Source organism: Terrapene carolina, unplaced genomic scaffold (genome assembly GCF_002925995.2).
Source record: "Terrapene carolina triunguis isolate 2854851 unplaced genomic scaffold, T_m_triunguis-2.0 Scaffold62, whole genome shotgun sequence".
In the NCBI taxonomy this organism is placed as follows: domain Eukaryota; kingdom Metazoa; phylum Chordata; order Testudines; family Emydidae; genus Terrapene; species Terrapene triunguis.
The window spans coordinates 8939087-8966386 of NW_020664413.1; the positions used below are offsets into that span (position 1 = coordinate 8939087).

The 27300-nt window shown below is 45.6% G+C and overlaps 1 protein-coding gene across 2 annotated transcripts in view; it reads right to left on the minus strand.

Annotated features, from left to right (window-relative positions):
• Positions 1-27300, minus strand: part of SEMA5B (semaphorin 5B) — a 336474-nt gene that overhangs the window by 136909 nt on the left and 172265 nt on the right. For both annotated transcript variants that reach the window (XM_024205720.3, XM_024205721.3), the window contains exons 3-4: positions 17591-17796; positions 2369-2468 (exon numbers count right to left, since the gene is read on the minus strand). In XM_024205720.3, the coding sequence (XP_024061488.2) occupies positions 2369-2468; positions 17591-17744 (254 nt within the window). In that variant the 5' untranslated portion in view covers positions 17745-17796. The remainder of the gene's footprint in view (positions 1-2368; positions 2469-17590; positions 17797-27300) is intronic.

Here is a 27300-nt window from a genome sequence, read left to right on the forward strand (position 1 = left end):
CACTCTGGATACAACTGAAGAGGCCCTGGGGCTGGAAGTGATGTTTCCCAAGTGGCACAGTTTGACAGCACTATTTGGAACTTTCTGCCAGCTACGCAGGTAAAAGCTTATTTTCAGCCAAAAAGTCTGCTCAGAGGCTGCTATCTGAGGTACTAAGCTACCAGGCTCCAGGGCTCTCCAGAGAGTTTCAATCAACTCAGAGTGCCAGACCTGTAGGCTAAGGATCTCAGAACTTATTTGCAATATCAACCTTACAGAAATATGTGGAACTCCGGTAACTCTTCTGGGGCCTTCATCCAGACTCCAGGCCTTCAGCTTAGCTAGTACACAATCATTTTTTGTTCATACTTTACCAAGGCCCTGTGATCAGTGTTTGCTGGCACTGGGAGTACCCGGGTGCCATGCCACCTGTTTACCAGTGATCTGACCCCACCAAAGGAGGCTTTTTTAATATATATCTTCTCCCTTTTGATACTCAGAAGCAGTTCTTTTGACCTGATCCAGAAAAAGCATTTCTAATTCATGTCCTGGTCTACCTTCCCTTAAAACACTGAGTTGCCTCTTTGCCAAACACTAATAGGCATATTCAGAACAGCTCTTAATCACTCCCCTACAAAGCACACAGGCCTCCATCACTGTCAGCTGCACAGTCCTAGATCAAACGAAGGGCATCAGACCATATCACAGTGGCCAACAGTCTCACAAAACCCAGGCCCTCTCTGCTTGCCAGTTTACAGCCCTTTAACAGGGCTCAGTCACTGCCTTACCACCAATGGCCTCCTCTGCAATGTCTGTTTATGGAAACAACTTCTGCACTTCAGAGCCCATGTGAATTCCACGAGGGACAGACATTTTATAGCTCCTGCTGGAGCTGGCCATCCCCTGGGCAGGCTGAACAATGGAGACTTCTTGTCATGATGCTTTCTGGCTGCTTTTCCATAGCAGCACCTCAACTTGCTGCAAAAGGACAGTCTCCTTATAGATGCTTCTCACCATCCACAGTTCCAGCAGGCTCTCTCCCCAGAGCGACATTCCCTACAGCTTCCTTCTTGGGAAAGTTATAGGTTTCCCTTTGGGTTTCCCAGTCTTTCTGCGTGTCTCCATTTGTCTGGGCACCATCCTTTTTTCGGCCAAGCTGCTTCACTTCAGTTTGTAGCCATGCAGATTGTCTCACAGGGTCTCAACTATCCCCCTTTTAAAGCTTTTATTCTCTTCTAGTCAGCAAGTTCTTGTACAGTGCAAATGTTGGCTTTAGTCTGAGTTGAGTCTTTACAATCAACTCTCCTTAGCTGCTCCTGCCACTGCCCAACAGGTAATGAGATAACCCTGAGCTAGCACATCTCAAACGGCTCTGTCACATACTTGGTAGGGCAGTACACGTCCTCCAGAAATCCCTTTATACCCTTCCCCAGGTTACCCCTTCTGGACCAAAAGGCAGCAGGGCCATCGCATGCGGACACTGAAGGTTGAAACAGTTGCTTTTAATTTACCACTCTCACTTTTCACCTCAGCCATCTAAAACACTACATGCATCTCTTGCCCATTCATTGAATTAGGAAATTTAGGTTGCCTCCTTCATAAAACCCATTTATTTTTGAGCAGCTAACTCAGGCAGTTCTGCCCAATCCATTCACCATCTGTATAACTCTGGCAGAAGAACACAGTGTTCCAATCTGCCTATTCTTTGCTCCAGTATTTGGAATAACCTCTTCCCTGGCAGTTTCGCCGCTGCAACGCTTTTGTCTGTAATTACTTTTAACACAGACACGCATATCTCATTACGTGACAACAATCTGCAAGATGCTGCCACTGATTTGTTACCTATTACTCTTAGATTTCAGATTTTCTGGTTGCGCAAATATATTCTTAGTTAATAAAAGCAAAAACATCCACAAGGAACGCTGCACAGCAGGGTTAAATTTGAACTCTGACAACGGGGGAAAAGAGTTGAAAGTAAAAGACAATTGTTCCAGTTATGGCATTGCAGAGAGACGGGAGCCTTTTCAATAATGAACATGGTGTAGCTGGAAAACTTGACTAGACAAACCACCGATAAATAAACCATAGGGCTCAATCCTGCATTGGCAGAGCGATGGACTACACTGGCCTACTAGAACTTTTCTAACATCTGTTATTCTCTGGGAGAGAGCAGCTTCCTGTTTCATTTTAATTGCATTTCAGAGGGTTTAAAAAAAGTCATGATTTCAATTCTTTACAATTATATTGAGATTCTAAAACCCCTATATAATTACAGCCCTCTCTTTGAGAGACAGACAGACAGGCAGGCAGACAATCTACCCTGAAGCCAGTAACCTGCAGGGAAAGAGCTTGAACAGCAATACTGGTCTAATTACAAGATTATCTTTACCTTGCTCCCACAACGAGCTGATTCCTGTTGGCATCCAGTGCGAGCTGAGAAAAGTCGTGTACACCTGGATAGGTGAAATTCGACACCCAGGGTTTCAGATCTGCAAAGAAAATGAAAAAGCAGAAAACAATGACGCTGCTCCAGAAACCGAGAGTTCACCCGGACATCCACTAATAGTTTTCCTACCGAGTATCTGTCAGGGGAAGGATAATTAATAATCTTTTAAAAGTGCTTCTGTTTATTCTGAGCAGAATCTGCAAAAGCTGCATAATAATGGGAGGTTGTCTCAGCAGTTATTTTCACATCCATGATGCCCAAAGATTGAGTGTCAGCATTATCTCTGAACAGACATCATGGTGGCTTGGTTTATTAGTTTATTTTAAAGTCTATGTGCCAAATTCAGAACTGGTGTTAGTGGTGCAATTTCACTGAAGCGCCATCCAGGGTAGAAAGGCTGGTCTAGTGGATAGGACACTAGACTGGTACTCAAGAGACCTGGGACCAATTCCTAGCTCCATCACATACTTCCTGTGTGACCTTAGGCAAGTCATTTATTCTACCCTCTTCTGGAGTTTCCCCCATCAGTGAAATGAGGATAGAACTTCCCTACATCAACAGGGGTGTTGTTGTAGGGTGCTGTGGTGATGAGGGCCATATAGTGCCCAGACAGAATTCTTCACCAGGCTCGAATATGGCCCTATAAGATACATGTATCTTATTTATCTAGCTTGGATTTGCCATGCTAGGCACTTCCTCAAATTGCAAACACACAAAAGTTAGATTCTAAGCAACGGAACTGGCCATCCTCAGATGGTCAAAACTCCCACTGAAGTCAACAGGAGACCCATGAGAGTCACATCAGTTAACACACTAACATCTATTGAAAGATCCACGGGAAAATGTTTGTGATATAATAAAAAATAGTATTTAAAAAAAAAAAAAAAGAGTCCAGTTCCACGGCAGTTCTTAGATGTAATGTGAAGGCATTTATAAATTTTGAAGGCCAGAAGGAACCATTAGATCATTTACTTTGACGTCCTGTATACAATGCAGGCCATAGAATTTCACTGTACTGAGCCCAAAATCTTGAGCTTAGCTAAAGCATAACTTCCAGAAAGGCATTCAGTCTTGATCTGAAGATATCAAGATATGGCATATCCAGCAATTCCTTGGTTAGTTTGTTGCAGTGGTTAATCACCCTCAATGTTAAAAATGGGTGCCTTGTTTCTAATTTGAATAAATTCAAACATCCAGGGTAGCAGAGGCAAAAATAAGAACCATACCACTACCTCTCTAGTACTTCTATGACCAGAGAACCAAAAATTGTGCTCCCATTAGGTGCTGACCATAGGCGCCGACGTTGTGATTTGCCCGGGGAGGGGGGTATTCGACCTCCCAGCTCCAACCCAAGCCCCGCCTCCACTTCATCCCTTCCCCAAGGCCCCACCCTGCCCCGCCTCTTCCCACCCCTGCTCCAACCCCTGCCCTCACTCCGCCCTCTCCCCCCAGCATCTCCTGCATGGCTGAACAGCTGATCGCGGCAGGCAGGAGGCGCTGGGAGGGGGGGGGGGAGGCTGAGCACCCACAATTTTTTTCCCCCCATGGGTGCTCCAGCCCCAGAGCACCCATGGAGTTGGCACCTATGGTGCTGACAGTAGGGCTGGTCAGAAATTTTCTGATGAATTCATTGAAGCAAGATGTTTTGCTGAATCTATCACAAATTTGACAAAAACTTTAGTCAAAACACAAGCAGGTTACATTGGAAAGCTGCCAGTGTTCCAGGGTCCACAGTTCTGCAGCAGAGCGCCCTGGCTGGAATAGCAACCATGATTCAATGAATAACATATGTGACACAGTCAAGAATGTCAATTTCACTTATCCCCTTTCAGGAACATGTTTCAGTGTTCCCAAACCAAATTTTCCAGGGGCTTTGGTTTGCAAGATAGTCTGTTAAAATTTGCACTTTGAAAGCCCAAATTCCAAAATACTGAAATATCTTGTTAACCGACCCCCCCACCCCCAAGTTTTGGCCAGATGAAGCTGGAAGTTTGGAAGGATAATTAGGATCCAGTACAGTAAGAGATTTCAAAGTGAAAGTTAATGTATTCTATGTACATGCCAATCCATGGAGCAGTGATCCTTTCTACCCACTCCCCTGGGATCATGCTGTTATGTTCTGCATGACATAACAGATTCAAAATCAGCCCACTAGAGCTTTTAAAATCTGCACATTTCATTTATATGCTAAGTATGGGTTTAGGTGCCTCACTTTAGGAACCCAAGTTTGAAAATTTCAGTCTTAACGTCCCTATGCCTCAGTTCTTGCACCTCGACACAGGGAGTAATAATGCTTCCCTGAGTCACAGGGGTGTGCACTGTTTGCAAAGCACTTTCAGGTCTTGGCATGCTTTGAAGGGGCTACAGAAGTGCAAGGTATTATAACAAACCAATGGCTGGGTATCTGCTGGTTAACCCCAAGCCCCTTCTCATTCCAGCAGTCAGGAGGGGTAGATGAAGGCTAAATGAGACCTGGAGCCACCAAAACCTTGAGAAGCACCCTGGACACTCTTCACCTTAGCCTGGCCTGCCCTTTCCCAGACAGACTCTTTCTTCCAAGCTTCCACCTTCCCCGGGATGTTCTCATGTCTCCCACCCACGCCTGAACTGCTCCTGACTGAGCCATCCCCACCCACTGCGATCAACTGTGCACTGAACCGTGGCCTGGTGCTCTGACTCAGTGCGGAGTCAGGCCCCTTATGGCAATGGATTTAAAGATCCTGCCTCAGGGCTTTTCAGTGGGAGTCATGGGGTTCCCTGCACTGCTCAGGATCGGGCCCTTAATCTTAGCGAACAAGCATTCCTATCACACTAACCTGGCACATGGAATGCATGTACCCTACTCTGCTATGCAATACAAAGGTGTGAGGTACGGAATAATTCAGCCAGACTAATCTTCAAGCACTTCCACCTACTGAGCAGTCCTCTGAGACCTTTAACGGTGTACTAGCACCAGGGAGGTGTGATGCTTTCACCTCTGGCGACAGTCCTCGCTAATGCAGCTCAGACTTCTTTTCCTGTAGCTCTTTAGCTGCAGAAACGTTTCTGAGCCCAGCAGCAGAAGCTGTAAGAATAACACCTTTCCAGGCAGGTGAACCAGGGTATTCATGTGGTCTAATGTGGGAGATCAAACACTGTCTAAGGTGGAGGAAGGGAAGGTCAGCACATAACCATAGAACCTTTTAAGAATCCTACTTTTATGCCCTAATTTCTATTTGTTCTTCTTCTCTTCTACCAACTCTTTCCTCCTCCCCCCAAACCAACCCACTATTATAATTCACTGGCAAGAAGAGGATTTCCTCATCTGCTGTTCTAAATGAAATCTCCTCACTTCAGAGAGGCCCAGTCCTCAGCTCTTCCTTTTGATAGCAAGTTCTGACAAATCACAGGTAAAAAAAATAACAACAATCCTAATGAAAAAGCGGTCAGTGGCTCAGTTCTTGCCACAGACAGTTTAAACATCAAGCAAGCCTATGAAATAACAGGCACTGTCCCGCTTTCTATTTACTACCGCAGGTGGCACAACTTATAAAGAAACCTTTCCTGATTATTAAATTAAAGGCTGAAAGGCATGCATCTTCATAGCAAAATTAAGCTTTTATAGACATGTCGCTGGAGATTATTAAGCTCAGCGTGGTTCCCATCTAAGACTATCTAACTGCGAGTGATGGGAATTAATGCCAAACGGCACATTATCCTCCCCAACCTTCTTTTCTATTAGAGTGAATGGATAAAGTGGAATGGAAATCCAAGCGGCGAGAGAGGATGTAGGTCTTTTTCATTCAACACGTTAAATCCTATCACTCAGACCACACGCATCCCTAAGGGCAGCTCAATGCTTTTATTTTAAAATGAGCCTCACTTCTGTGAGAGTAAGTGTTTGGCTGGGCCTGTCCCACCTTAGCAGAAGTTTACACATATGGACCCAATGAACTCTAGCGTGTGCTTGCATTTGACCTTTCTCCAAGAGCTGATTTTTCAGAGCCGACTTTTTCATTTGGCTGGAAGCCCTCAGTGCTGAGGCATGTTTACCTTTGCAAATTTATCGATTTAAAAACACTATGAAAAATTAAAACCCAACGCTCTGGCTTGGCATGTCGGCAGCAGGGGCAGGAAATCTAGGAAACAAATGACTTAAGGGGCAATCTGCTCATGAAGGCCTCCTTTGTGCTTCATGTTTCTATTTCCAAGGGGTTAGAGAGCCACGTTGTCGCTTTCTCCACGTTAGTACCCCGAAGTGTAATTGTTTCAAATACACCCCAGGGTCAGCAATGTGATCCAGAGCCTCTGAACTTTTGCTGGCCTATCTGCGGCCCAAGCTGGTTCGCAAACATGGCTGCAAAGACCCAGGGCCTTCATACAAAACATCAGTCCTCCACGCATGCACAAAGGTGGGGAGAAAAGACAAGGAATTTGTTGCATTTTTTAGGCTGGGGTCAGGCACAATGCCATTTGGGAGGGTAGCTACTGATCCTGCTAGCACTTCATTGTGCATTAATCACCTAATGTAAGCAGGATGTGGCGAAAGGGCTGGATCTAAAGGCCGCTGAAGCCAGCAGGATTTTTTCCATTAAGTTTGGTGGGCTTTGGATCAAGCTCTAAATGTGGAAATTGTCTCATAAGACTCGTTATGATCACACTTAATCCCATGTCTCCTCCAAAACCCCCTTTCTCCATCCCATTCACACCTTGCATGCTTATGAGTAAGGAAGCGGGAGAGCAGAGGGCTTGAGACATCTCTGCATAAAGGATCCACCTTCAGTTTAATTTCACTTGTGCCCACATAGAGCCTCTACCTGCACTGGAGTGCAACAGTCTCGTGCAACCTGCTCACACCATGTAAGGATCAAGATGTTAAATACCCGCATCTGAAAAATGCAAAACCCTCTCTAGGTGCTAAGTAATATTCCTATTAGAGGTATGCCACTGTAATCCACCATCACTGTCAATTTGAACCCTGGACCCATTTATTCCCTGTTAGAAATGAGAGGGTAGCACTGAAACGCATGAAAGATAAAACAAAAACATACTGAAATAGGCAGATTGGAAATTAATGGGAAGGAGTCCCCCAGGACCCCACTCCAGAAACAAACCCAAAGCAGAAACTCTGTTAATTAGCCTTCAGACTACAGATTTATATTATATAAAGTTCCCATAAAATAAAGCTGATTCAACAGTAATGGAGCAAAACATACTATACTCCTGGGTGTCTGCCAAACCCAGTGGCATAAATAAATACCTGCTCTGCCGACACTCAAACCCACTTTTGTACAGGGCTAACCTGACCACACACGGAGTGGTTTCCTAAGTGCCTCAAGACGCCCTCCTAAAAAGACTTGAACTGGCTTCACTGGCTGCATGTCACAAAACACGGAATGGGTATTTTTCCTGGTGTCTGAGTTGTGTTTATGTGAATTTAGCCCCCATGGAAGGTGCGCCCATTTGACAGCCATGACGTTTGTTTATCCATAGAACAGATACAGTTAAGGCAGTGGCCATGAAAGTATCTCACATGCACCCTTGTAACATGTCTCAACTCTGACAGGGAGGGATCACCTTTAGTTCACTCTTCATGTCTAGTCAGCCACTGGCGTTTCCGTTGGGAAAGGGCAGTTCAGAATGGTCTCGGATTGCATTGGATCCCACCGCTGACCAAACAGATTTCCTTGTAACAAAGGTTCAGGTCTCAGGCAGCTTAGTCTGAATACAGTGACGATGCCTCCTCCCCAGCAACAGACCCACCTTCGAGGCCTCTAATTTGCTTAGCTGGGTGTGCAACCTCATGTAACTCAGCCCACTTCAAGCCATGTTCCCTTGGAACTTGCGTCAACGGTGGCAGTGACTTTTGTGATCTGGACTTTTTTCTGCTACAAACTGAACTGAGACCATGATCCTCATTTTATATAAATCACTGAACAGACAGCATCAGATGGTGATAACTTCCCATCAGCACCAGCAGAGACTGGATCAGCACCAACAACCTAGAAGGGAAAAGGCTTTAGATGCTACCACCAGTCCCCTGAGGTCAGTGTGCATTGGGCGGAGCCCCGGGCCCTTTAAATTGCCGCCAGGGGAAGCCAATCCACCCCGGTATGGTGCACTGGCTCTTGCGTACCAGCTTACTTTCATCTCTCTCTCTTTCTCACACACACACCCTTGCTGTACTGTCTTAATTGTGCACTAATCACATCCTTGCCTCAGTGACTGCAGTTCCTACTTCCCCTGTTTTCCTGAATCCCTGCTCTCCAACCAAAGTTGCAGGGATTCAGAATGCTGCAACCAGGCTACACTCTTGTTCTAGGAAATGGGGCTACATCATCCCAGTTCCTCTGTTAGGATTGCTGGCGTCCTTTCCACAACTCTCATCTCCAAATTCAATTCAAAATTGCCTCCCAGATTTTCTTATCTTCCTGGATTCCCCCAGCCTGCTTCTCTGACCTCATATCTACCCTCCTGTAACTTTAGCGCCCTCCTGGCCAAGATGGGGTCTGTTCTGCAGGCAGTTCTTGCCAAGAGAAGGCGCACGTAGGAACGCAGCAGTGAAAGTCCCTTCCACCCAGGGGCACCTGTTCCAAACACCCTCCCCCCCAGGAGTGAACACACACACGTGAACACACACACACACACACACACGTGAATAGTACAGTGAAGATAGGAAAGGGAAATATTTATTTACAGAGGGATGAATGGAGAAAAATATCAGGGGGAAAGACAGGGAGAGCGGTAAAACAGGGTTGCATTCAACACAAGGCCCCACAGGCCCAGTGGTAGCACAGTCTGAAAGGGCAGACACTGAGCAATGCGTCTGCACTCAGAGTTTGGGAGTCCTGGCAAAGTTCCAGTCCAATGGTGAGTCTTGGGTGCTCCTGGTCGTCTTCGGTGCCAGTGAACTTTCCCCAACAAACCCCTCCGGGGCCCTCTTCTGCCGCTCTCTGCAAAGCCACACAGAGGGATAACCTCCCCCCTTAACTAGCTAACAGCCTCCCTCCTTATCCCCAGTGCAAGCTCCAGTATTCACAGCCCCATGCAGCTCTGGGCAGCAGTGATACTGGGTCCAGCTCCGGCCTGTCCTTCTCAGGCAATTTCTCCCTGGCACAGTGCTCCTCCTGGCTCCATCCTGGAGTGTCCCGGATCCAGGCAATCAGCACTCCCCCATGCAGGACAAAGATTTAAAGGGGCCATGCTCTCTAAACCCCAAAAGGGTTACACTCCTCTCCCACCCACTCACCCAATCGGTCTCCTTTCCATCTCATTTCCTGCCCACTCACTCCACTCTTCCAATCCTGGCCAGCTCCACCATGAGCGGAACAATGAGCAAACTCACAATGGGGTGAGAGCCACAGGGAATCTTGCCTCCCCCCCCCCCCCTTAAAAGGCAGTGACACAGGAAGTACAGGAGCTATCAGTGCCCCCACAGCCCATGCTGTCCAACAGCAGGCAGGAAGGGGCAGCCTAGATGGAAAAAAGGGAATAAAATTCCTGTTCTCTCCCAGCACCAGGAGGGAGAAAACAACCCCCTTCCCCTCCCCTCAGCAACCAAGAGAAGGAAGGAGACAGAGCAGGCAGCTCTCCTCCTTCCCAGCAGTAACGGAACAGAGGAGCTGGAGACCCACGTCATCACTGAGAGGAGTCTCAGAGACACGGGGTCATTGCCCATCCCAAGACCACTTTGTGGCACTCACGCTCACCACAGTCCACAGTAGCTCCCTAAACTGAACTTCCCATGGTCCTCCCATCCTAAGTTACAAGGGAGAAATGAGACCTCATGACCTGAGCAGAGACCAAGGAATCCTGGAATGCCAATAATGGCTCTGACACAGAATCCCTTTGTGGCCTTGAGCAAGTCACTTAAACTTTTCAGTGCCTCAGTTCCCCTGACTGCAAACTGGGGCTAATGACTCCTCCCTAACTCACAAGCGTGCTGCAAGGCCTAATGACTTGTAAAGCACTTGCAGGATGTGACGTACGGCAAGACGATGAGTTGGTACAACAGAACATGGATCATCTCAAACCTTAGGTTCCTAAATAATGATCACTTTCTCAAAACAGGAGTTGGCTTGCCAAATTGCTGTAATAGGAACAGAGAGGAACTTATTCCAAAACCTCTTCACTGTACAAATACAATTACTAGTATTTATTTGCTTTTTTTATTACTATTGAGCAGCCAGCAAAGTGTTCTGGTCTGTTTGGAAGAATCCCCAGTGATTCAAAGCCCAGGTAAAGAAATGCCAGATAATCCCTATGGGCTAGATCGTGACTATACAGTCTGCTCTCATTCTGTCCTTGGAGCACCCTAGGAAGGAGATTGTGAGGCAGAGTCTCACAACTACCCTCCTGGATCCCTTGCTGCTCCAAGGAAGAAGTAAATTCCACCAGATCTATACCAGAACAGTGCATGCTGCCTGATGCACTATAGGGTGGAGCCAAGGCTCTGCCATCCCCCACCCCTTCGGGCCCTCCCAACCACTTGCACAATGGGAGGGGGGGGGGGAAACCTGCAAAGCCCTTGCTGTGCCCCTCACTCTGCTATCTGAGAGCGGGGTAGCCAGTACAAGGCAGTAAGGGGACTTTACACCCTATTACTAACTTGCATGGCTGCACTAGCCCGGACCACAAACTGGGGCCCATGTCAGCTAATTTAGAGCCTTCTTGTTTTTTTAAGCACATTCCAGGGCATTTAAACATTGTGACCCATTGTTTACTGAGACAAACACTGAAGCTGTCACACAATCACATTCATTGAGAAAGATAAGACTAGTTGCCCATGCATCACTCATTGCGTCTTATGACAATCTGATCCGTATAATCCCTCTTTTCAGACAGGAAGGCAAGTTGCATCTTGGCTCTCAGAGCCACTGGCATCTGATGGAAAAAACACACTCTTTTGTCATCACTCAATCTTTCCAACCAGCCTCTCCCACATCTGGGGGTGGATTTTACATTATCTCTACGCTCACATCTATGCCAGCAATTTTGTGCCAACAGATGTGTTGTACCAAATTCAGAACAACTATCTCCCCTGATCAGATCCTGCAAAGTCAGTAGAGACTCAAATCCTGTTAAAACATAAGCTTTAGTCAAATACAACTTACTAGGCTCCACACAAGTATAACTGGATGAAAGTCTATGGCCTCTTTTATACAGGTAGTCAGGCTAGAGTATCTAATAGTCTATTCTAGCCTTTGAATATATAAATCTATGAATGAACATCAGCCTGAAAAATCCTTTATGATTGGGCTTAAAATCTGCGGATTGCCAAGGCCTTGATGATTCCCTTTTTATTAGCACTGGGCAATTCTTAGAAGGTTTTAAGTAGAGAGGCTCAAGCTGCAAAATTCAGACCCAGATTTCAAACACAGGGACCATTTGGTTCTAGGGCACATTAATGGAGAGAGCGAGAGAGAAAGGGCCATTTGTGAAATTTAGTCCATGATCATCCTCCAGTATTAACTTTCACTTCCTGTTTGAAAAAAACATCCAGAAAAGTTTGACCATGTATTCAAAGCATTTCCACATGTATCCGGTCTGCATGCCAAATGGCAAATCTCCTGGGAACCGGCTTCCTTCGAAACACTTCCAGTATTTCGCAGCCTCATCTCTGTTTGGTGCATTAGTGTGACCCACTGGTAAATGTGAGTTATAGGCCCCTCTCGGTACTGAGGATACGCGCTTGTTACTACCTAGAGAGCATTAGCGCGAGGTATCGGCTTATGCTTTGAGTTCTGGAAGTCCCCAGCTCGGTCTCCTGTGTGTCAGTCAAAATGGTGGCCATCATATCAGCACGTCTGCTGCATATACACAAGGAAATCCAAAAAGGGAAAGCTAAGCAAGCTCTCTCTAACCTCAGAAAGGTTATCCCAACCAGATGGCTTAACCATGGTTGAGGAGATTGTTTGCCAGTTGTATCTATCGTCGCAACCCTCTGAGCAGACCAAAAAAAAAAAAAGCGTGTTAGGGTTTCCAAGTAAGGGCTTGATCCTGTAAAGTGATGAGCACTCTGGCTCTGCTTCAGCAAAACACTTAAGCATGTGCTTAGCTTCAAACAGATGAGTCATCCCATTGGCTTCAAGATAAGCATGTGCTTAAGTGTTTTGGTGGATCAGGGCCACAGTGCTCATCACCTTCCAGGATCAGTATCAATTAAACAGTTCTCATACAGGGATACATTTAATTCAGACACGATGAGATCTTTGGATGGAAGGTGTTAGAGAAGTGCATTATGTTATTGTTATTTACAACAGAAGATGTGTACAGAGGCTAACTAAATCAGTTTTGCAATACTATTGGCTCATAAACTGAATCTGTTAAGGAGCAACATTACGCAAACCTTAAAATCCAGAATGAGCTCTCTGGAAAGCAGATGCTTGTTGGTATTGAACCACCACAGAAAAGTTGTTTTTTTCCCCCCACTTCTCTTTCTTTTGCTGGGGTTGCTGCCTGGAATTTGTAAAGCAGAACTGCTTATTAACAGCACAATTTTGTGTCCTGGATCTGACTATTCTGAATGATATATTCAAGACTCAAAGCAACGTTGCATGCAGCTGTTATCAGAAATTAAGCTAGTGGCACCTAAGAAACACCCAGATGCTTTTCAAAACTCTACATGGACTCATTCCATCTATGCTACCTTTTTGACCTACTCACAGTCAATTTCCTCTGCTCCACACCACTTCCTCACGTGCTTCTCCTCTGCATCCCACCTCCCATGCCTCTTCGCGGTTGGGGGTCACTCTTTCACTTGTGTTATCCCATCTCTTTAGAACTCCCTTCTTCTCCCCTCTGTGAGAGGCTCTGAATCACCCCCCTCCTTTAAATCTTACCGTAAAATCTTCCTTTTCTCTGCAGCTTGTGAGGGACTCTCTCTGTTTAAAGCATTTTATGAATGAAGGGCACTTTTCCCAGACCCTTTTTATCCAGAGGCCTTTCGGCACAGCACACTGAATCCTTTTTATCAGTTCTCATCATGTTTATTTGCAAGGCTTGTAGGACACCATTGATGAGTAAGCACCAATGAAAAAAATATTATTGTATTAAAAAAATACATTGTACTGTATAGTTGAAAGCTGTTCTGTGAGATTTTCAGATGGTTGCCTGAGAGCAAAATTACTTTCCTAACCATTGTTCAATTATTTATGACTTTATTGCTAGTACTTTCAAACCAAATTCTAAACCAACCCTGAGGAAGAAAATATCAGACTCATTTGCTATAGTTCCATTTTCAAGATAAATAAAATACTATGAGGTTTTCTAATAGAAAAGAAATCCACAGCCAAATGCCTTTGAGGTCAAATATTCTGCACCACGGCAGTCTTAGGCACATGCTGCTGTTGCTCACCCATCAGTGTTACATTATTAGCTCAAGTTTCAACTCCCTTAATGGAGATTCCAGAGTGGCAATGGATTTTTCCCATAGTACCTTTGGTTTCCCCAGGATATTTGGCCAGCAATACCTCCCAGACTTCATCCCAAAACCCTCCACCTTTTTAAACGAAATATTTGGTTAGGAATGGCAAAAATCAAGCACACTCAACATGAATGCAAATCTTTAGCAAAATTTCCTATGGGCTTTTCATACCTGGGTGGTGGAGTTCATGGATGATAGTGTGTTTTTTTCCCTCCCATCAGTACACACTAAAGGGAATAATGTATTAGTGACCAATTCAACTGTAGTGGGGGTGTTTGGCAGAATATCGTGCAAATCCAAGAGAAATAAATCATACCCCATTATCTTTTAGCCAGACAAAGTTAAAACAGCCTTTTGTTTCAGTACAACAAGCACACATTTAATAGCTCCCTGTAGACCTCAATGTTTGCAAGTTGGCTGGTTTTCAAAAATAAGTTGTTTAAAAATAAAAATAAGAACAATGCATTTATATGCAGCAAGCTACGTTCATGTTACCCAAGTCATATTAATCTGGTGGCAGGTTACAATTACACATCAGCCCAAAGTAAAACCCCAGATTAGAACACTCCCAAATCAATTAAAACACCAGGCAACAGAAAATGCACCCAAACATAATTCAGGAGAGATCAGGTACCTGCCAATAGGCCAAATTTTGCATGCACAGAAACTTTCACCAACAGTTATGATAGGATATGGAAAGCTGTCATATATAAATCCCTAACCACATAGGGCGTTAACAGTCTTAGTTAACTAGCTCAATCCACCTCTTCCCTATGCATCAGCATGATGGCTCAGATCAGCGGAGGAAGTTTTGCTGACAGTCCCCCCCAGGATTGGTGCTAGCCCATTGGGGGCCCTAAGCAGGAACATTTCCCCCCCCACACACACATACTAATAATTAATAGGGGTCCCCTTGAGCTGCTCGGGCCCTAAGCAATTGCTTAGTCTGCTTAAGCCTAGCACCGGCTCTGGTCCCCGCGTTGTGCATGCTTGCGGAGTGGAGGTAAAGGAGGAGAGCTGCACGACCAATATTGAAACAAGGGACTCCCACAAATAGGTCCATCTTAGCCTATAACCACCCCCATGTCCCAGGATGAACACACTGGCTAATAGGAGAGAACTAAGGACCCTAGTAATTTGTTTACTCATTTAAACAACATTCTTTCCTAAACATAACCAATAAAGAAGGCAGCATGATTTACAAACAAAACCAGAGAGAAGAAGGACTTAGTATAGAAATCTCACATGAAAACCTGTTCTCAAGTGACTTCTGGATAAGTCTGGCAGATCCAGGAGGTTCAGAATGGACAAACACAACATATCTAAGCCTACATAACATGGCACTGGCTCTGACTTTGTTCCTATGGAATGGATAAATAAACCTCGATAGGACACACGTTGCCGCAAAAGGCTTACAATATAAGTAGACAAGACAGAGAGTGGTGCCCTACCTTGACCCAACTTATCAATAACCAAGCCAAGACTAGAACCCCGAGTCCTGACTGCCCTACCCACTAGACCATGGGCGACAGCTAAGGAGATGCATGGAGTCTTGGGAAAAGGAATCCTCCACCAGGCTGTGGAGCATCAGCCCAGCAGCTCCATAGGCTACAATACCAGCAGCTGCCCTTGCATTCCCACTACACGGTAGGTTATGGCCCATGGAACAAGGTATTTGGGGACCTATTGGCCACAACTCTCCTGCTCCATGCTGCCATGGAGAGAGCCTTCACAGAGCAACACTCTGCAGCACATAAGATGTGGATTTCCCAATCTGTTCCCCTTGCACAGCAGAATGGCAGTGGTTCCAAGGCGTTCAGCACTTTCCATGCCCACTGGTGTTGGGACCAGGACAGGATACAGCCTTAAGGTAAAACAAACAAAGAGCTGTGACGTGCTTTTTGGATGCATAACACTCTCTTCCATAGACTTTTGAGTGCTGCTTGTAGCTAAGGAACGGAGGTGCCTTTAATTTCATTCTGCATATTTTCCTACAGAACATTTTCAGCAGGGCTGCATAACAGAGAACCCAAGACTACAATGTATCTTGAACAATCACCAGGAAACAGGTGCAGAAAACAAACTATAATCATGAATCTAACCAAAGTTTAGAGGACCCATGTGAGGACATTTGCCTTAGATGGCTGTAATTTTCATCTCTATTTCTTTCCTATAATTGCCGGGCTCTAATTATTCCATACCAGAAAAGAGCAGCAAAAGGGGAAAGGAATGCTCTGGGTTTTTTTGTGTTCCTATGCCTGATTAACACAAAGCAGTTTGGCAAACGAAGACATCCATCTTGAACATCAACATCTCCAACTGGCTTCTCAGGATCAAAAGCTAGGGTTGAAACATGCTTCTAAACTTCACATGGGCTCCAGAAGCTAAGACATCTTAAAGATGGATCCTATAAACTGGTTCTTTGTGAACCAAAAAAACCCAACCAAAAATATATATATATATAATATTTTATAATATTAAGAGACCCAACTTCTCTCTCTCTCTGTACTTGTAATATGCTCATTACTGTGTATCTGTTTAAATAGCCAATTGAGTTCCAACACATTTTTTAACCTCAGGGATGTCTTTCACCCTTCCCCAATAAAGCAGAAGGTCAGCATTATTAAGCAATTAAATATCAAGGTTTATTTACCCATTCCACAGGAACAAGGTTAGAGCCAATGCCCTATTATGTACTATAGGCTTAAAGATTTGCTAATTTACTTTAATCCACTTAAACCTTTAAAGCATGGATAATGGAAAACAGACAAGAAAACGGTTTCCAAATGAAAAGACAATAGCTTCCTTCCCTCCAAAGAAGCATAAAGCCTTAGACAAGAGCCCTAAAAGGTCATCAACGTCTTCTTTCTCCCTAGACACCCCATCTCAAAGGTCACAGAAGCCTCATTCAGATGCCCTCAGCAAAGAGCCTAACCACAGATGTACTGCAATCCCCCAAAGGGCAGCCAAAATCAATACTTCAACATTTAGGAGGAAGCTAGAGCTGCCAAGGAGGCTCAATGCACTATGGTAATGGTGTATGGAACTTCTTACACTGGACTGTATAGGTGCTCGGATCTGAGGGTGATGAGGGTCATGGAACTAGATGGATGAATAGATAGAAGCGCTGACAGAATCCATGGGGAACCACTACTACACATAACGACATGGACCATTTATCTGGGATAAGGACACAGTTCTTCAGGGGAATTCTTATGCTACAAGACACCAGTAAGAGGCCTATGATGTTTTTATGTATGGGACTGTAGGCCTCTGCAGTTAAAAAGGCTGCTCTTTTGCCTCTAAGATCTTATCAAGGCCAGAGTCCGGATGGAGGTCAGAAAAATCACTGGCAATGACTACAAACGTATGCAGAAAAAAGCAACAATGGAAGCAACTAGTGACGATTTTATTATTATTATTATTGTATACACAATAATCTTGCTCTAAATGTCCAAAATAATAAATGTGCCTTTCAAAGATCTACAAATGCTTTACAAGTATGAAATAAGCCTCAGATTAGCCCTGTGAGGTTTAGAAGCATCACTGAACCCGCTTACGGATGAGGAAACTGAGGCAAAATTCAGTGAGTTGCCCAAGATCACAGAGTCAGTGGTAGAATGGTGACGAGAAACCCTGAGGTCTTATCTCCCAGCTCTCTGCTCTGATCTCGCTGCTTCCCAGGACGTGGACTCCAGAGCGGATTATCCTATTGTACCTTGCAATCAAGCTAAGGCATCCAAGGGAAGAGAATCTCTTACCTTCGAAAGCAATGGTGGGGTGTTCTCTTCTGATGCATTGCTGTTGCTCACTTTCAGGATATTCAGGTGCATTCTGTGATGCAGAGAGATGAAAAGTGAGAAGGAAAAGGCTTGCCAATGACAGAGAAATGCCCTTTAACCTTGATACAACCATGATTGGAGGCCTGCGGCAGATCTAGCTTCCAAGGTAGGCCCTGAGAGGATACCTGCAATGCAAAGAATTTCATTTTAGAAAACATACATCCCTATCTAAAGTCTGCAACAACTCTCTGGGGGTGGTTTTCCTCTTTCATTACAAACCCACGTGTGTTAACTAGATGTGATAATATTCAGCAAACAATACATTGAAAAATTAAGTGCCTTTATACAACTCTTGGCATGCAATACCAACAGAATTTGTAATGATACTGAAAAGTGCAAATACTCCAAATACATGTAAATGGCTCAGTATTAAGTAATTCAAGTAATGCAAATGCAAAAATAAACTGCTTAAAGAGGCAGTAGGAAAGAGGCACCAGGTAGCAACATTACAAATTAAAGCCATATGGTATGTTTTATTCTTGTCCCTATGGGTTCTGAATATTGCCATAAAGATGATCAGTAACTCTTCACACCCTCTAATATCTGCATCTGCAGCAACTACTATATATTATATCAAAAATTATGTTAAAAGAACATTAAGATTGAAAAATCAAGCACTCAGAAGTTAGGAAATGCCAAAATTAAGATTGCCCCAGCCCCTCAGCTGCCCGCACCAATTAATTCCCTCATCCAACCACACCCCCTCCTATCTCTCATCTCCTCTGCATTCCAGAGTGGCTACTTCTTTCTTCTCTGCCTCATTGTCTGGCTTCCAGCAGGGTGTTTTACTGAGAACACAGGAGACTGTCTCCCTGCTGCAGACTGGAGCATGCTCAGTGCAGACAGAATCTTTAGAGAATTTAGCTGCCAAACTAACAAGTTTCTATTGAGCATGTGAGGAGGGGAGCCCGGGCCCTTCCACTCCAGCAGGCTCCAACCCAGGGCCCTTTGGGCTACCAGTAGTCTAGCAACCAAGTAAGGTTGCCAACTTTCTAATCGCACAAAACCAAACACCCCTGCCCCGAGGCCCCACCCCCCGCCCCAAGGCCCCGCCCCCACTCGCTCCATCCCCCTCCCTGTCGCTCGCTCTCCCTCACCCTCACTCACTTTCACCGGGCTGGGGCAGGGAGTTGCGGTGCAGGAGGGGTGTGAGGGCTCTGGCTGGGGGTACGGGTTCTGGGGTGGGGCTGGGGAGGAGGGGTTTGAGGTGCAGGAAGGGGCTCCAGGCTGGGGGAGTCAGAGTGCGGGAGGGGGTGTGGACTCCAGCTGGGGGTACAGACTCTGGGGTGGGGTCGGGGATGAGAGGTTTGGGGTGCAGGAGGGGGCTGGGGCAGGAGGTGTTGGGGGTGTGTGCAGGCTCTGGGATGGAGTTTGGATAGGAGGGGACTCCGTGTTGGGGAAGGGGGTTGGGGTGAGGGAGAGGGTTCAGGGTCCTGGCGGCGCTTACCGCAGCTCCCAGGAAGCAGCAGTCAGGTCCCTGCAGCCCCTAAGCGCATGGGCAGCCAGTGAGGCTCCATGCACTGCCCTCGCATCTGCAGGCACTGCCCCCGCAGCTCCCATTGATCACATTTCCCGGCCAATGGGAGCTGCTTAGCCAGCATTCAGGGCACGGGTAGTGTGCAGAGCCTCCCTGACCACCCATGAGCCTAGGGGCCGCAGGGACCCGATGGCTACTTCCAGGAGCCACGCAGAGCTAGGGCAGGCAGGGAGCCTGCCTTAGCCCCAGACCCCCACTGCGCCACCGACTGGACTTTTAACAGCCCAGTCAGCAGTGCCGACCGGACCCGCCAGGGTCACATTTCGACCGGGCATTCTGGTCGAAAACCAGACACCTCGCAACCCTACAACCAAGGCTGCTTAAGGCTGTCCTCCCTTGGCCTCTTCGTGTCATCCCTCGTCCCCCCTCCTATCAGGCCTCAGTCCAAGGCCTTCCCCTGGTGGGGAAATCCAAACCAAAAAGTAGTAAGAGGGAGCTACCAATGTCCAAGGTCACAGCATACTTCCCTCTCTGGTTGTATCTGGGGTGGGTACTCCCTTCCCTCAAGGAGGCCCCCTTTGGGCAGCCGTATCAGAGCCTTTAGGCTTCCCTCTGCTCTTCAAAGCTATGGACTACAGGTCTACTCACCTCCAACTCTGACACCCAAATAAACTAATTGTTCCCTCCCTTTTAATTCCTACAGCAGATGGAGCATTTGCTGCAGTTGTGGTGGGGAGAGGCTGGCTGAACCCAAATTAATCCCTTAACCCCTTGTTGCCCAGTGTGGGGTTTGTACACCCCATCACAGCAATTGAAAATGGGATCCTAGAACAGGAAGCGTCAGGCAACTTTAACTAAGGGCAACACTAGCAGTTCCTCGTACCGCTAGAGGCTATGTCCAATTTAAATCCTTACTTGGGCTAACTCAACCCAGTGAAGTCAATGGGAATTTTGCCTGAATAATAAGTGATGAAAGACCTCAGAATCTGGCCCTTGGTGTTCACTCCTATTGCATCAGCGAGTTGTGTCTGAAAAAAAGACTCGGGATTTGGCTCGGTGGCAGTTTTGTCTGACACAGTGAAGTCAATGGAAAGCCTCAAATTGGTTGCAATGGGTTTCAATCAAAGCCCTCAATGCTGCAAAGTTACTCCAGGAAGGTATTCAGGGTTTGGCCCAAAGGATTTTTCAAATCTTTTGCCTCCTTTTGAGTGGTTATGAGCACCATCAATCCCAAATTATGTCACTGATTGATCTGACAGACATAGCAATTTCCTGTAATAGCCTTGAAAGACACTAGTGCATTAGGGTATCACTGTGTTCTATTCCATGGGAGAGGGCTACTTTAGCTCCTCCAGGAACTAAAACCAGTGGGTGGTGATTAAGACAAATCAGTCAGGTTGTAACCCCCTTCCAGAGAGGTACCACCTCCTGCGGAGACTCACATATACTAGTTCAAACTACATTCTCCAGAGACCAACAGACAAAGAAAGGCCTTTTGGATAAACAGCCTGAGTTTAAAGCAGACTGCAAAGGGATCTCACAAAACTGGGTGAGTAGGCAACAAAATGGCAAATGAAATTCAATATTGATAAATGCAAAGTAATATTTAAACATAATCCCAAATATGCATACAAAATGATGGGGTCTAAATTAGCTGATATCACTCAAGAAAGAGATCTCGGAGTCATAGTGGATAGTTCTCTGAAAACATGCACTCAATGTGCAGCAGCAGTCAAAAAAGCTAACAGAATATTAGGAACCATTAGAAAGAGATGGATAATAAAACAGAAAATATCATAATGCCACTATATAAAACAATGTTACACCCACACCTTGAATACTGCATGCAATTCTGGTCGCTCCATCTCAAAATAGATAAATTAGAAATGGAAAAGTTACAGAGAAGGGCAACAAAAATTATTACGGGTATGGAACAGCTTCCACATGAGGAGAGATTAAAAAGACTGGGCTATTTAGTTTAAAAAACTGGCAACTAAGGGGGATATGATAGACATCTATAAAATCATGAATGGTGTGGAGAAAGTGAATAAGGAAGTGTTATTTACCCTTTCACATAACAAAAGAACCAGGGGTCACCCAATCAAATTAACAGGCAGCAGGTTTAAAACAAACAAATGAAGTATTTCTTCACACAACGCATGGTCAACCTGTGGAACTTGTTGCAAGGGGATGATGTGAAGGCCAGAAGTTTTACTGGATTCAAAAAGAATTAGATAAGTTCATAGAGGATAGGTCCATCAATAGCTATTAGCCAAGATGGTCAGGGATGCAACCCCATGCTCTGGGTGTCCCTAAGCCTTTGACTGCTAGATGCTGGCCCTGGACTTCAGGGGATGGATCACTCAAGAATTGCACTGTTCTGTTCATTCCCTCTAGAGCATCTGGCATTTGCCACTGTCGGAAGGCAGGATACTGGGCTAGATGGATCATTGGTCTGTCCCAGTATGGTCATTCCCATGTTCTTCTGTTGATTCAGGGCCTTCTTTCTGATCCAGCAAGTGGGTGGGGAGCTCTAATCCTTCCGGAAGGACTGGAAGGACTTGTCCTATTAGGGCCCAAATGACTGACAGGTGAACTTTGTTAAGCTTTTTAGCATGTGTATAGGTTTTTTAATGTTTTCAATAGGTTTTCGCTATAATGCTTTCACTTTAAGAACAAACGCACTTGCTTAGAAAGAGTTGTGTAGTCACTGACACTTATGGGCAATTACTCTGTTCATAGCCTCTGGAGAGGAAGCAAAGTGCAGATTCTAGCGTGTTTAGGCAGTCTGGCTTGCTGGGAATATCACAGTGTAAGGGAACTCTGCAGCCTGGAAAAACACTGGTCAAGAGGGAGTGAGGAGCAGGTCTCCGCCCAAGAGAGGTGATGGCTGGGAGCCAGAAACCTTTAAGTGGATGTCCTTGATGGAGCACAGCGGGGGGAATATAGGTGCAGTTGCCCTGAACTGTGACAAGTGTTACTCGCATTTAGCTATTCTCAGGCCCCAGATTAGCACAGATTTCATAAAGGGCTTTTATAAAATCCCACTGTGATTCTCCCCAGGAGGCGCTATGTCTCAGCTCACAAATACTGCAGAAGGATATATTTTTTTCTTTTAAAAACACAAGCAAGTTAAAATAACAAGTGGCACTGGCAGAAATGAGAGATGGAAAATAATTCAAAATTAAGGTTAGCACAGTCTATAGCTCATGCCATTAAAGACAAGGCTATTGCAGGGATCACACACACACACACAGGGTACTGGGGAGAGGTTACATGCAAGCCATGCGATGATGGGAGGTATCAAAAGAGGATACTGTGGGGGGGCGGAGTGAGGGCAGCGGCTTCAGCAGTGTTAGTGAGCATGCTCAGTCTGTGTGAGCATGCTCAGTACAAGCCAAGCAGGAAATCGGGAGGGGGGGGGACCCGGCCCACGGCCCACCCCCCACCGCATCCCCTCTTGTATCACAAACTTTATCATTACAGAAGCAAGCAAGGGACTAAATACAGCAAATATTCCCAACATCTAGGAAGATGTGCTTTTTATCACTCTCTCCACACTGGGTTCCAGAGAAGGTAGCATGCAGCCTTCCTCCACTACAAGGTGCTTGTTATGGTGGATGGTGTCAAAGATGGGAAAGGACCTGGGACGGGGTGGGCAAACTACGGCCCTGGGGCCGCATCCAGCCCTCCAGATGTTTTAATTCAGCCCTTGAGCTCCCGCTGGGGAGAGGGGTCAGGGGCTTGCCCCACTCCACACAGCTCCCGGAAACAGTGGCATGTCTCCCCTCCGGCTCCTATGCGTAGGGGCAGCCAGGGGGCTCCGCATGCTGCCCCTGCCCCAAGCACTGCCCCCGCAGCTCACATTGGCTGGGAACCATGGCCAATGGGAGCTGCAGGGGCGATGCTTGCGGACAGCGAGCGCACAGAGCCACCTGGCCATGCCTCTGCATAGGAGCAGGGACATGCCGCTGCTTCTGGGAACTGCTTGAGGTAAGCGCCGCCTGGAGCCTGCACCCCTGACACCTTCCCTTGCCCCAACCCCCTGCCCCAGCCCTGATCCCCCTCCCGCCCTCCGAATCCCTCGGTCCCAGCCCAGAGTACTCTCCCACACCCCGAACGCCACATTTCTGGCCCCACCCTAGAGCCTGCACCCTCAGCCAGAGCCTTCACCCCCTCCCACACCCCAACCCCCAATTTTGTGAGCATTCATGGCCCACCATACAATTTCCATACCCAAATGTGGCCCTCAGGCCAGAAAGTTTGCCCACCCCTGATCTGGGAGGACCTCACCCAAAAAAGGTGACCTTGATTGACACTGCCGAGTTGCAACAATAATCAGATATAAAGTGCTCACCCTTGACCCAAAGACATATGCTAGGCCTCCTGCACATTCCTCTGATGCACTCCTAATTCACTGTGAAGTCTAGAATCAAGGGATAGAGAAGCCTAAGTTGCATACTCACTAGGATCATGGAACCAGAAAAACTGCAGAGAGAAAAGACTCACCATGTCATGCAGTCCATTCTCCTGCCAACGCAGTGTTCCCTGTTGTATAGTTACTAGCATTTTGTCCAGGCTAGTTGTAAAATGTGCCAAGTGATTGGATTTCTGCCACTTTCCCTGGGAGACTATGCCACAGCCCAGTAGATATCCGTGTTCCCTAGAAAGTTTTCCCTGATAGTGTAAATTTCCACTCTCTCTTTAAAGGTTTACCAGTGTAGTTAAATCTAAAGTTGTATTCAAAATCATTATTTTCAAAATGATACCAAGTAGAACCAAGGTGAAAAAGAAACCATAAAAAAAATCTAAAGCTTAAATATCTGTGAATATCTTCCCACTACTCTGAAAAACTGAACAAAAATCAATGCCATGAACCCCTTGAACCGAGACCCACTGTAGTCCATGGGAAATGCATGCTTGGATTTAAAAAAAAATAACCTCAAAACCCTTTTTATGGTTGGGTGGATACATTTATGGTTTTATTGAAACAGGACATTGGAAGCTGGGAGCAACAGCAGACGGAGGTGCATTGGCACCAAAATATTCAAAATGAGCATTGGACCAATACACAAAATAAATATAAATGTTATACAACATGACAGCTGAGCAATACAGTCATGACAGCCTAGCACAGCAAACTATGCACTGTAAAAAAAAATAAAAATAAAAAAACCAACCCAATGCCGGCAAAAACGCAGTCCTTGCTATATTCAGATGTCATTGCCTGCCCTGACCACAGACCCCAGCCAGCTGGAGTTCACTCTTTCAGACTGTTTCAAAAGGCTGCTTCTCACTATCAAGAAAAAAAAAAAAAAACAGAGCTTTTCTCTCTGCCACCAGCAGTTGGTACATTTACCCATTAGTGCTGTTTATGTTGTGAACAGTGGATCTGTCTTACAACAGAAAACGATACAGTGCAATTATATAACACAATGTGTCAAATCTTTCAATCACATTTACAGAACTAGACTCCCTTCTAGCACACTGAACTTTTTATTTTTTTAATGCGAGATACATTTGACTACATAAACCATTGTTCAGATGTGTGTCTGGGAAGAGTATCTCTCTCTCTTTGTTTTAATCAATGCATTGTATTTTTCTTTTCTTTTTTAAACCATTGACTTATTTCTACTTCTACTTCCAGTTAGACTCTGAAGTTCTTGATTCTGGCTGGGATTTGTTACTTCTAGCTGCATCAGTCTCTACAAGTTACTTATATGGCCCTAATTAGCATACCATCCTGAGGACCTAAGAGTCTCCAAGATATTTATCCTCACAACACAGGGAAGTATTACCACCTCCTTTTTACAGGAAAGGCTAAGTGACTTGCCCAGGATCACACAGGAAGTCTGTAGCAGAGCAGAAACTTGAACCTGGGTCTCCAGCTTGCACTCTAACCACTGGGCCATTGTTACTCTTTCTGAGTGTATAACTCACTAGGAGTTTGTCTCTTTTGAAGCACTCACGAGCGTTTGACAACATTGTTGTTTCTCATACAGGAGTGAACAATGCAAATCAGGAAATACGACAAGACACATTACTCTAATCTCTCTGTTATCTTGACATATGAGAATAGTTCAGACATCTCCACATAAATAAAAAGTTACTTAACCTACTAATTCACATTGCAGGCACATGGCATGGAAGCCTAAAAGGGAGTTGGGAAGAAACAGTCTAAGGTATGAGCATCTGTAGGACTAGATAGCTCAAGGGATTGGTAATGGGCTTAGATCACCATTTGATTCCAGCTCATCTTGGTAGTGACCAAGGACATGATCCAAAGACCACTGAAGTCAATTGAAAGACTCCCATTGATTTCAATGGGCTTTGGATTAGATACCACAAGATGATACTCTCTAATGGCAGCTTGGTGGCCCAGTCTGAAATGAGTCAGTGGGTCTCAGTCCACTTCTGCATGGGCCAGGTGTCCAAATCAGAGGAGCCACCAACTGGCATTAGTTGGCCCCCTTGTTGACAGAGAAGCTAACGAGTGAATGGTCATGGAAACTGAACTGCTGTCACCCTTAGAGGAGGTCCCTCCAGAACAGAATTCTATTATATAAAGTTCCCATAAAATATTTCTGATTCAACAGTACAGGCATGTGCAGCGGAGCACGACCTACTATATCTCTGGGTACCTGCCAAACCCAGTAGGCACAAATAAATACCTGCTCTGCAGACACAAACCTACTTTTGTACAGAGCTAACCTAACCACACATGGACTGATTTCCTACATGCTTCAAGATGCCCTCAAAAGAAAAAAGGACTTTTGAACTTGCTTTATTGGCTACATGTAATATAAAAACGTGAGCTATTTTGTTAGGGGTTTTGGTATGAATTCAGCATTTGTGAAAGGTGCCTTGGAGTCTGAAGTCTTCTGTTTATCCAAGGAACTAGTTTGGCAGTCAAAGCTTGCACACATTGCCCTGTCCGTATGCCTCAATCCTTCTCTCGGGGACCCCTAGAATCATAGAAGATATGGGTTGGAAGGGACCTCAGGAAGTCATCTAGTTCAACCCCCTGCTCAAAGCAGGACCAACCCCAACTAAAACAGGACCAACCCCACCTAAATGAGAAAGATGGGAGGAGTGGGAAAGAGCAGCAGCTTGGAGAACACAGGCAACGATCCTGCTACCTCTCACATGGTAAGCGAGCACTCTACCATTTTAGCTAACTCCCCATGCCCTCTATGACTCCTGCTAGGCTTGAGAAGGTATTTCCATCCCTGTCCCCAATCAGTACTTGGCATCTCTGCTGAGACGGTCAAGAAGGTTGCCAGAAGTGATGGTGGTTTTTGTGCTGAGAGAGGCTTGTGAGCTAGGAACTGCACTGAGTATGAAATGAGTGTGACGAGTTAGATCATAGAAACCCTCTTGGGAGCTGCCACCTGATGTGCCAAGACTACCTCTGCCCCTGCTTTCCCTGCCAGCTTGGGACCCCAGCACCCTGTCTTGCTAGCCAGACATGCCCGTCTGCTCCAACAAAGACTCAGGGTCTGAATTACTTGCCCCAAAGCTGCAGGTTTACCTGAAAGACGCTAACAGAAGTGTTCTTGTCTTTAACACTCAGATGCCCAACTCCCAATGGGTTCTAAAAGCCAAATACATCTGTTTTACCCTGTATAAAGCTTATACAGGGTAAACTCATAAATTGTTCGCCCTCTATAACACTGATAGAGAGATATGCACGGCTGTTTGCTCCCCCAGTTAATACATACTCTGAGTTAATTAATAAGTAAAACGTGATTTTATTAAATACAGAAAGTAGGATTTAAGTGGTTCCAAGTAGTAACAGACAGAACAAAGTAAGTCACAAGCAAAATAAAATAAAACATGCAAATCTATGTCTAATCAAACTGAATACAGATAATCTCACCCTCAGAGATACTTCAGTAAGTTTTTTCCTCAGACTAGACACCTTCCAGGCCTGGGCACAATTCTTTCCCCTGGTACAGCTCTTGTTCCAGCTCAGGTGGTAGCTAGGGGATTCTTCATGATGGCTCCTCCTCCTTTGTTCTTTTCCACCCCTTTATATATCTTTTGCATAAGGCGTGAATCCTTTGTCCCTCTCTAGGTTCCCAACCCCTCCTTCTCAATGGAAAGACACCAAGTTAAAGGTGGATTCCAGTTCAGGTGACATGATCACATG